This window comes from Patella vulgata, chromosome 3, assembly GCF_932274485.2.
Source record: "Patella vulgata chromosome 3, xgPatVulg1.2, whole genome shotgun sequence".
Classification (NCBI taxonomy): domain Eukaryota; kingdom Metazoa; phylum Mollusca; class Gastropoda; family Patellidae; genus Patella; species Patella vulgata.
Genome location: NC_065881.2, coordinates 64,195,694 through 64,207,564, shown reverse-complemented (window position 1 = coordinate 64,207,564; position 11,871 = coordinate 64,195,694). Strand labels below are relative to the sequence as shown.

Below are 11,871 nucleotides of genomic sequence, written 5' to 3'. Positions count from 1 at the left end.
CAAAGAAAACATGTTACAAAAAAAAAAAAAAAAAAAAATCCAATGTTATATTTTTTGTTATATACCTTTAATCCTGGTATTGGTATATGGGCGTATGGTTATTAAAAGCACCCCTTTTCTTCTCAATCACGTGTCGCTTGTCCGTTTTGACCTCGTCACCTTTTCGTTTAGGCCGTATTGACTTCAACACGTCTGCAGCTCCAGTAAGTATAATGAACCAAAATATTGTCTAATCGAACCGACTCTCGAGGTTTATATATTTTTATTAACCAAATGATTTTAAAATTCATAATAAGTATAATTTTTACGCGTTAAATAGGTAAAAGTTTCTTGTATGAATAACCTTAATTTAAAAAAAATGCTTGATTTATCGTTTACATCACGAGATCCGAGATTTCACGAGATCACGCGCCATTGAGCGGCAAGGTTTTTCCTCTGTAAGTTTGTCGTGACCCGGGAGGAATTAACCTTAATATTTACGTAAAATCAATATTATTTTTATATATTAATAATTGGGGAAATTCAACATTAAATCACACTTTAACGAGGAACAGTCGAATCATATCTGAGAGTGCATGTGTTCATTTTAGTCCTATATAACCGGACCCTTGCTTACGCGACAGCCTTTGTCTCGGATTGAAAAAAAGGTGAGTTTGGCTTCACTTTATGGGGCTTATAATTATTAATTATCCCGATTGAATTAGTGTATTAATGTACTAAATCGTAGCGATGACACATTTTCTCAAATTGACGATTTTAATTCATGCGTAACACATAACGTAATTGAAATCGTAATGGGATTAAAAAGTAGGTCACAGTCCTTGAAAACTGCAACAGCATAGAAATGTAAGACATTTGTTTTATTTATTACACTCTACAATGCTTTGGCTTGCCCTAAATATTGTAGTCAACAAAGGTTAACGACATTATGGAATTGGGTTGTGGTAAATTTGGTTATTGTTTTGTATCAAGGTATGATATCCGTCTTCAAATCTTGATAACTGTCGGACGTACGTCAATGTCGGTGCAATTTATGCAAATTACCCCCAGCAAAGGGGTGTCGATTCCGCGCGGACATGATTGATACAACTTCCTCCTTTTGTTTATTTATCTGATCTTGGATGGAAATGGGCATTATTTGTGATACAGATTATAATCAATAAAAAGCATTTCTGGTTTGTAAATCAGTGACATTATTTTATTTTGTGTAAAAGTCAGAATTTATTCAGAGGGTTTAGATTTGGGTATGGCAATGGGTCATTCATAAATACATAGGCATAACAATGGGTTTACCAAATTTTATGCCTGAGCTGGCTGGAGTTGGAGAAAAATCATTTAGTTATTTATATGTACATCTAGATGTCACAGTGACACTAAAGGATTGACAGTAAAAAAAGTTTTTATATGTAGTTGTATTGGCTATTATTCTTTTTTATAAATACTGTCACTGATAAGGAGTGTATGTGTAAGCATACCAAGGTTATTTTTTTTATATTATCACTCTTGATGTATTTAATGGTGTAGTTATTTTATTTAATGTCATACATGTACACATGTATTTATAATAAATGTTTTTATAGTAAATGTTTTTATAATAAATGTTTTTATAATAAATGTTTTTATTCTGGGATAAAAGGGAAAGTTGTTTATATTTCTTGCTTACCGTACCCCATTTTTGCTAAGTCGTCTGTACTCCAAGCTTTTGTATTGCAAACTCAGATACATTGCTATTACATTACTTATTCTGTTTATAAAATTGCTAAGTTAGTTTGGCAGTGATATATTCACAAATATACTGCGAAGAATAGCTTGATTCTTGATTCTTTTGATATTTTCTATTTCACCAAATTGTATGTGTTTGAACATAAAATGAGATATCTGAAACCCAGATATTTTGGTTCAAATTAAAATAGATTAAATGTATATTATATAGTATTTAAAACATATTCCATCTATTTTAGTCCATTATAATATTGTGTAAGCGGTAACACGAATAATAAATAAGCTCAAATTATCAAGAAGATGAATCATAAAAGCATGCTGTGATAAAATGAAGAAACAACTAACAAATATATGAAAGGATAATTCACATTTTACAACATCATTACAAGCATGACTTTAACTGTTTGCTTAACTGAACATGTACAATATACAAACAAAATGATAACTTCAGTTATTGTGTTATATTACAAATGGCTACAGTAATGTACAGAACTTTCAGTTTTGTCTACATGTCAGCAACAATAACTTTTGTCACTGAAGACAAAACTCAAGTTTTGTGACTATAATAGAGGTCACAGAAAATGCTGATTTTACAGTTCAAAATAAATTCAAATTCATTTATTAAATGATCAAGTTTTAAACTCTTTATGGTTTATTTTGAAATGTTTGACTATTTACAGTTTAGCATTAGGCCTACAATTATTATGTACATGTAGATGATAATCTTGAAATCAGGTCATTGATATGTTGTTGTTGTTTGTCCTACGGTATATTACAAATAACTAAACCGTGTTATAAATTGGCACAGATTTTTGTTGGTCTACCCTATATGCCAAAAATGCTACATGTACAGTCTACAGTGTACATGCAAAACCGTGCATACGTAAGTCCATGCTCAACAGATTTGGGTTAGAATAAGACCATTACATGTATTTCTCAACTTATTTTAGCTTGAATGATGATCTGAATAATGTATGTAGTTTTAGTTTACATGGTGTAATACAAAGTTAGGTATTGAATGTAATTTGTTACTTTTGTAGATGTTCCATGATGTTCAACTTTTATCATCTATTGACTGAATTTTTGTGTATTTCCTGACAGTTTCTAAATTTGATATACATGTAAGTCCACAATTTATCTCTAATTGTTTTTTTTTTACAAATAATTGCATGCCATGTCATTTTCATCCATGAGTAAATGTACAGGTATTAATTTAATATGTATAAACACATCAGAGAAAGGGAAATGCCTGAATTCCAAATTTTATTTCTTGACCCAAAAAAATAATTGCTTACCAAATTCATATTAGTAATTAAATATACATGTAAATCATACTAACCAGACTTGATCACATTCACCTAGAAAATAAATGGAATTTAAACATTAATCATATTTGAAATACTTTATATTACTCAAATAATGACTGTTTTCCATGATCCTTTGTTATCCCCACATTACTTTTCGCTACATGTAAGTGTACATACATGTAAATAGAAAGTTACACATATTTCTGGGCTATGGCATAGCAGATTTTTCGCGAACTTCGCCTATAATTTGCTGTGATACGAACAATGAGTCCCCTGAATGTGGATGCAATTGAGCTGGGACACCGCAGGGGCGTATTCAGGTATATTGGCGAGGTGGGTGGTCGTGTTCTAACCCATTTGCTTTAGATCATAAGATCTGTCATAGAGGCAGGTGGTGTGGTTTTCATCACAAGCTTGTCTGTGGTAAGGAGTAGTGTCCTCTGCCCTCAGGGGCCTCTGGTTTCCTCCCACTGACAAAGTCCACTCAGCACAGACGAATTATCAACTAAAATTGTACCATGTGTTTGTCCCAAAATAACTTAGTTTTGATTGAGTAGATGTTAAACCCCATTTCTCTCTTTCTGGATGGGATGAAGGTCTCTATTATGCATTCAAATTGCTACAGCTGTACTTTAATATTTCAATGTATCATAGAAATAGATCTTTTTTTCTTGGTACTTTGTAGAGAGCGTAGAAGCGACAAGTATAAACTTGAAAACACCCTTGTTAAGAGGTGAGATCAGCTGATGGACAAAAGAAGATTGGCGGCTCATCCAGTGAAGAAACCACGAATTGAACAAACTAGTAAGTATTCTACATACATGTATCTAGTGTAGATTTAGAATTTCATCAAATTTATTTTAGGGAATGGGGAATTAACTCTGCTGATCATATGTGTAGGTAGATGTAGATGTATATGTTATAATTTTATTTGATGTCTATTTTTAGTGGCAATCCGAGGACCTATCCCAAATGGACCTATGCATCCACGCCCATTAGTGGCACTTTTAGATGGTAGGGACTGTTCGATAGAAATGCCAATATTAAAAGATGTGGCAACAGTAGCATTTTGTGATGCTCAATCTACGACAGAAATTCACGAAAAGGTAGGTATTTAATATAATAATTTAGAGTTAAAACAAGAAAAGATTGTATCATGAATTGCAAATAACGTTATGGTAACATAATTGTGTCATAAATTCACAGACACTGATGGAGTTTTAGCTAAAACTATGGTATGATATTACAACAACCATTTAAGTTTTATATATTCTTTTCATGCAAACGAAAGTTTCATGCTTTTCTAGTACATGTACATTTTTGTTCATGAAGATACTATAAGCATTAGTAATTACCAGGACTTAAGTCGTTCAGCACTAACCCGATGTTGACACAGCCATGGACCATAATATATCATTACTACCCCTTCTGATTGGCTTCTTATGTCAACAATACATACCTTTTAACATCAAAGATCCTATAATACTTGCTCAAACATGTGAGTTAATGTACAGTGGCGTAAACAGGATTTCTGAGAAAAAAATTTGGGGGATGTGTGGCGAGGAATTATTTTTGAAGTTACTTAGATTTATATTATTAAAGTTTGCACTGATGCAATACGCAGAACAGAATTATTTGATTTGATTAAGTCAGTTATTGGATAGTAATCACTGGTGAGTAATATGGAGTCAAGTTACATGCATTTAGTTTTATTTTATGATAATTTTCTAGGTATTAAATGAAGCAGTAGGAGCATTAATGTGGCATACAATAACTCTAACAAAAGAAGATTTGGATAAGTTTAAAAGTTTACGTGTTATAGTGCGGATTGGTAGTGGTTTTGATAATGTTGATATAAAAGCTGCAGCAGAATTAGGTTAGTGAATTATTCCTTTAGATCGATTTACATTCCATTTATTGAAAAGATTTAGTTTAAATTATAAGAACTTTGATATATGCATACTTCATTCTTAATCATTTCGATCATGTTAGTAGTTAAATACAATAATATCCTTTCCGTGGAGGATAATGTACTCGCATGGATTATAAATACAATATATTGCTCTCTCTCTGGTGGAAATTATACTCGCATGGATTATGAGTACAGTATATCCTCTCTGATAATATACTTCCATGGATTATGAGTACAATACATGTATATCCTCTCTCCAGTTGATAATATTCTTGCATAGATTATGAATAAACATGGATTATACACATTAATGGATTATGATTATGAATACAATAAATCACTCTTGTGAGTGAATAATACATTCAACCAGATAATGATTTAGACGTTAAGAAATTTCTAGAGACTGTAATTTTATTGAGATAACAAAGAATATTATTCAACAAGCATGACCAAGAACTGAGCATGACACCTTCGCCACCATCTTGGAATTGTGAGGTATTAAAAATGTACAGCAAGTCTGTCAATTGATGTGCAATTTATACAAGGAACAAGCGTGCCATGTTTCATGTCTATCATACTTCAATTGACTGAGTCTTGGGCTTTTTTGAAGAGTATTGCCCACCAAGATGAACAGTAAGATGAGTAGTGTTTGGGTCCCAGTTCCTTGTCCAAAAAGTCTGACATGTAATTGTTAGAATTTAGAAATTCATGTATATTTAACAATTTTGTTGAAGTTTGACTAATGATGACATATTATTCTGGCAATAGACCTACCAATACTTTAAGTAAATCTTTGAACTTTCATTATTTTCCAGGGATTGCTGTATGTAATGTTCCTGGCTATGGTGTAGAGGAGGTAGCCGATTCCACAATGTGTCTTATACTTAATTTATATCGTCGCACATATTGGCTTGCCAATATGGTGCGTGATGGCAAGAAAATAAATGGGCCAGAGAATTTGCGTGAAGCTGCACAGGGCTCCGCTCGTATTAGGGGAGATACTTTAGGTATTGTTGGTTTAGGTAAGTTCTAATATAAGATATATCTATTTGACTAGCTATTGATAAAATAATGTCATCATCTTATGAGCAAAAATGGCACTGGAGTCTCAACTAGGAATGCCCTGGGATGAGAAGATGATCTGCATCTTTGATGCCGGTTTCTCACATGCCAGAGTTTATATAGTGCCTACACACAGGTGACAAAGTGTTCCTGGGTTGTTTGGGGGAGCCACGGTCGCTCAGTGAGTAAGTCATTGGCTCGCTAACTTGGAGGCACCGTTTTCGATTGCTGGGTTGGCCAAGAAAGTTCATCTGGATTTTCCAGCGTGTTTCCCCCTTGTCAGTGGTGCAGGACGGAGGACAAGGCAAGGAACAACGTATAGTTGTTCGGATGGGACAAAAAAAACGAGATCCCGTGTACACGTGGCATGCATGTAAAAGAACCCTTGGCAGTTGGAATTCGATACAAGAATGGGCCATAGTGTTGCTGTCCAGGCAAAAATAATTACCTTTATAGCACACTTTATGCCCGTCTAAATTATCCCAGTCGGAGCAGAACAGTAGGATGTTAAACCCTTTTAATACGCCCATATTGAAATGTGGTCGTATATTGTTGTCGGCCCCGGCGGTCCGGCGTTCACGGACTCTAAAGGCTAAAGTTAGTATCCGATTGACTTTAAATTTATACACAGTGTTTAAGGTCATGAGACGGAGAAGCCTATTGATTTTCAGCGATTTCCGATGATTACTACCAGAGTTATGGCCCTTGATCACTTTGAAAAATCTTGTGGACCTCTAGAGGCCAAAGTTAATATCCGATTGACTTTAAATTTATACAGTGTTTAAGGTCATGAGACGAAGAAGTCTATTGATTTTCAGCGATTTCCGATAATTACTGCCAGAATTATGGCCCTTAATTACTTCAAAAAAATCTTGTGGGTCCTCTAGAGGCCAAATTTAATATCCGATTGACTTTAAATTCATACAGTGTTTATGGTCATGAGATAAAGAAGCCTATTATTTTCAGCCATTTCCGATAATTACTGCCAGGGTTTTGGCCCTTGATCACTTCAAAAAATCTTGTGGACACTCGAGAAGCTAAAGTAAATATCCGATTGACTTTAAATTTATACACAGAGTTTAAGGTCTTGAGACGAACAGGTAAATCCATGATATTAAGTGTATGCATGGAGGAGAACTTTATAAAACCAAACAAATTCTAATGATTTTCTGATAATTACTTGGTGTGAATGAAAAAGAACCCTGGAAGGTTAAAAACATGACAGCAAAATTCTTCTGCCTAACTTTGCACTATATGTTAGCCTTAAAATGACCAAAGTAATGTGTTGAGATGGCTCCTATCCTGTCATCTTTCATTTGAAAATTACATAACTCTGTCTCAAAACGGCATGGATGGCCTAACATGGTTTACCATTGTATGTGACACGCTAAGGACTTTGTGTGCAAAGCCTTGTTTTGATAGCACATTGTTCATTTCATCTGATTTCAGTTGAAAATCTGATGTTATTTTATTTCTGACAGGTTGTATTGTCATTGACATTAAAGAGTGTTTCAGTTTTGAAATAGGAAAGCTAGACTTACTTTAACTTGTTTGTTATTAGATGAATAATTTCTTCTTTTTTTGTTCAGGTCGAGTAGGAACAGCTGTTGCAATCAGAGCCAAAGTATTTGGGTTTAATGTTATATTTTATGACCCCTACCTCGCGGATGGTGTTGAAAAATCTCTCGGTAAGATATATTTGTTTAAGATATTTTGAGACTCATAATATGATTTTTATACGCCCAGATTTTCATGTGGATGTAATATGCCGTCTCTGTCCGTCCGTCTGGATGTCCGTTCGATATTCGCATATATCGGACCATAACTTCATGGATTGTATGAAAATTCACCTTTTTAGCATGTGGACACTTTAGAGGTCACAATTTTCATCTGATTTTGATGAAACTTGATATGCATGTTTCTTATCCAAAGTTCTTGGTTCCTTTCAATATTCGTGCATATCGGATCGTATCTTCTTGAATTATGGCCCCTGATTGTATGAAAAATCAAGTTTTAGCTTGTGGTCCCACTGCGGTCACAATTTTGATCCCATTTAAAACAATGTTTGAATATATCACCGTTACACCATAATGTCAGTTCGAATTTCGTGAAAGTAGTACCGAACCTGCCGGGATCAAATACTGGGTAAACTCATGTTGGGATCAAATACTGGGTAAAAATTAAATTTTTTGGAAATTATATCTAGTTATTGTTTGTACTTGGGCAGTGTATTGTGACTAAAAATAGTGTACAGCCAATAATTAAGGAAATACATGTAGACTGTCTGGGAGTGATTCAAAAGTACCAGACTAAAAATTGTCGAACAGCAAATAGAGGTGTGAAGTCACCAGTGTAATACAAAAGGTTATGAGTTAGTTACAATTTGATTGGATTAATTACATGAATAAGATGCATTAAAAAATCTGTTTGAATACAAAGTGAAAGAAGAATGAAAATATTGATATAACAACTTGTTTTGTAATATATATTGCTGAAGAACCTGTACACTGTATGGCATATGCCCGTCTTCATTATCCCAGTTCGGAGCAGAACAGTAGGACGTTAAACCCCATTTCATTTCTTATTGCTATATGTATATATCAATGTATATTAAAGTAGATGAAGTACAGGTAGTATAGTTACGGTAGATAAATACATAGATAGATAAATAAAAAATCAACCACTTTTACTTCTTTATTATACATCAAACCATAAGCTACATGTAGCGGTCAGCTTTCTCAAGCTTCTTCAACTGTTATAAATGTAAATTTATAAATATACATCAGCCATACAGTTTGTATACATATTGTAGGATAATAGATTACCATGACAATGGATTATAAATAATATTAGGTGAAATACAACAAAGGGTTTTAAGGTATAGAAAACATGACAATAATTTATTTAGTCTTTGCCGGTATACGTGTAATCTGACAATGCCAGTATATAGAAGTGATGAAATGCATGTCCATAGATCATTTATGTCATTGGCTATAAGTGAAAAAAATACTCAGATACATGTAGATATAAGGGTATTGTAACCTTTCATTAGAATCTTTACATGTAACCTTTCATTAGAATCTTTACATGTACAAATGTATGTCTTATCACCAAATTAACCGCTTGTCCGCTAATAATAACAAAATGTAGATATAAGGGTATTGTAACCTTTCATTAGAATCTTTACATGTACAAATGTATGTCTTATCACCAAATTATCACCAGTATTCGCCTAGATAAAATTTCCTAAATTCGTTACACACAAGAACATAAATTAAAATTTTAGTACTACAATTCATATTACTATTAATTCTAAATGTACAATAAGTGTTAGAGAAGGTGAATTTAGTACCAATAATCATATGTTGGCAGCATTTACAAAGTTACACTTAGAATTAGAAAACGTAACATTACTATAATATACACATGTAGAAACTTGAAATTTAGCTCAAGTAATTTTATTCATAATGTCACCTCCTGTACATATTTATAGTTAAAATTTTAAACTGTAACTGCAAAATATTGCACATTCTATTCAACTATAGGAAACACATTATATCATGTGGAAATAATCACAATATTGTGTTTTCAAGACAAGTATATTTAAACGTGTTGTTATATTTTCAGGTATTACACGTGTTTACACATTACAGGAACTATTGTTTCAGAGTGATTGTGTTTCATTACATTGTAAACTTAATGAACATAATCATCATCTAATTAATGACTACACAATCAAACAGATGAGGCCAGGTAACATTTCTATCTTCTTTTATCTTAAATATAGTTTAAATGACCTGGGGAGGAATTAACCTGTAGCTTTGATACAATAATATCCTCACGTACTGCATGTGATATGTTGTATTCATAATCTGACTACAGTATAATCACCAGAACATGCATTTATTACTGGAACTATCCAGTTGAGTTTATACTAGGGTGTGTATATTCCCTGTCGGGCCTCCTGACACAAGCCCCGATGTTCTGCTAACCACACCCTGTCTTTGACCCTGTAAAAATGTTAGATTAGATTGTAATTAGTGGATTTATAAAGATTGTTTATAAGTGTGAAGACAAAATATTTTCTGTTGATAATCTGTCAATTTTTCTCTTAACATGACGCTTATAGAATATGGGTGTCTTATAAAGTCAACTTCACCTGATATAAAGCCTTATTTATCCAGATAACTGCCAAATAGATTGTGTTAGTCCTTGTTATAATATTTTGCTTATCAATGTTAGGGAGTTGCTGTGGCTCAGTCAGTAAGGCACTCAGGTCTCAAGTTCACCCCGGTGTTGGCTGAGAAAATTCCTCAGGATTTTCTGACTTGGTTTAACCATGTCAGTGGAGGAGGATTTGACAAGGAACAGTGTCGAGTCATTTGGATCGGGCAAAAAACACAATGGTATGCATGTAAAAGAATTCTTTAAATTTATAATAAGAGCAGGCCATAGCCCCGCTGTCTATGCAAAATTTCCCTCATAGCACACTGCGTGGAGTATGTCCGTTTTCATTAGCCAAGTCAGTTCAGAAAAGTAGGATGGTAAACCCTATTTCATTTTTCGATGGTTTAGTCGTTAATGAAACATATACCTAAAACTTGTCTTTTTCATTTTCAGGTGCATTTTTAATCAACACTGCAAGAGGTGGTCTAGTTGATGAACATGCATTGGCAGCGGCATTGAAAGATGGACGTATTAGAGCTTGTGCATTAGATGTTTTAGAGAATGAACCGTTTAATCTTGCATCAAGTACGTGCAACTTGAACCTACCGTACATTGAAGGTGATATGTTGTACTATTAGGTGAAACCTTTGGGTCTTCGCTTTATAGTGGAAAAGGGATACTAGAGAGAGCCCCCAGTCTTTTTTTTCTTCAGAATTTTCTTAATTTCCTTTTTTAACTCTCGCTTTTTGTGATATAAAAGAGACCTATTTTTCTCTGCTTTACATTTTACTGTTTTTACTGTTCTTTTACATTGTTAAAATTATTAAACATTGGACACCCAAATTAGCAATAGATTATGTGTTTCAATATTTTTAACTAATAATATATCAAAACATAACTAAATAAAAGAAATTTTATCGACTCCTCTATGGACTTTTGTGTATTTAATTTTTAAATATGCTTTAAATAAAAATTGGAAGAAAAATAAAATGGGGACTTCTGGTGTCCCTTTAACTCCATTATTGTGTTTATATAATATCTATTTTATTACTATTAAATGATATATCTTTTTTAAAGATGAATAATTTTTTCTTAGATGAATAATTTTTTTCTTAGATGAATAATTTTTTCTTTTTTTAGTTTATGTATGTAGTATGTAACAATTTTTTTCAATGAAGACATTGATTTTTATCGGTAAATACTTAACTATTTAATTTTTTTAAAGTAATTGTTCGATTTTATTATTAAATTGTGATGTACATGTATGATATGCCATGTAATGGATTTATCTGCAGGTCCATTGAAAGATTGTCCGAACATGATCTGTACACCTCATTCAGCGTTTTATAGTGAGCAAAGTGTAACAGAACTAAGAGAAATGGCAGCCGGTGAAATCAGGAGAGCTATATTAGGACGTATACCTGAAAATCTACGTAACTGTGTTAATAAAGAGTATTTTACACAAAGTAAGTATATGAACCTTTCTTTTAAAAAAAACCCCATTACATCCATAAATCAGGTTTGTATTAAACAAAGCAGATACAACAATTCGGTAACTGTAGCATTCAGTAAACAATTGATTGATGCTATTTCCAATCCAAAAACAACACTTTAACCCTGTGAATACCTAGGTTTGTGGAGATAGTTTAATGCATCAAATGTAAGAGTGAGTTATATCTGACAAATTTGATTGAGCAACTG

At 33.0% G+C, this 11,871-nt stretch overlaps 1 protein-coding gene across 2 annotated transcripts in view; it reads left to right on the top strand.

Annotated features, from left to right (window-relative positions):
- The first annotated feature begins 405 nt into the window (after positions 1-405).
- The window catches only part of LOC126816827 (C-terminal-binding protein), a 17,729-nt gene continuing 6,263 nt past the window's right edge, over positions 406-11,871 (top strand). Inside the window, exons 1-10 of one of the 2 annotated variants that reach the window (XM_050543582.2) lie at positions 406-647; positions 2,763-2,843; positions 3,715-3,833; positions 3,978-4,135; positions 4,761-4,905; positions 5,757-5,963; positions 7,593-7,691; positions 9,631-9,756; positions 10,624-10,755; positions 11,466-11,636. In XM_050543582.2, coding sequence (XP_050399539.1) covers positions 3,776-3,833; positions 3,978-4,135; positions 4,761-4,905; positions 5,757-5,963; positions 7,593-7,691; positions 9,631-9,756; positions 10,624-10,755; positions 11,466-11,636 — 1,096 coding nt within the window. In that variant the 5' untranslated portion in view covers positions 406-647; positions 2,763-2,843; positions 3,715-3,775. Of the gene's footprint in view, positions 648-2,762; positions 2,844-3,714; positions 3,834-3,977; positions 4,136-4,760; positions 4,906-5,756; positions 5,964-7,592; positions 7,692-9,630; positions 9,757-10,623; positions 10,789-11,465; positions 11,637-11,871 lie in introns of both variants that reach the window. The other variant, XM_050543581.2, reaches the window with a different exon arrangement.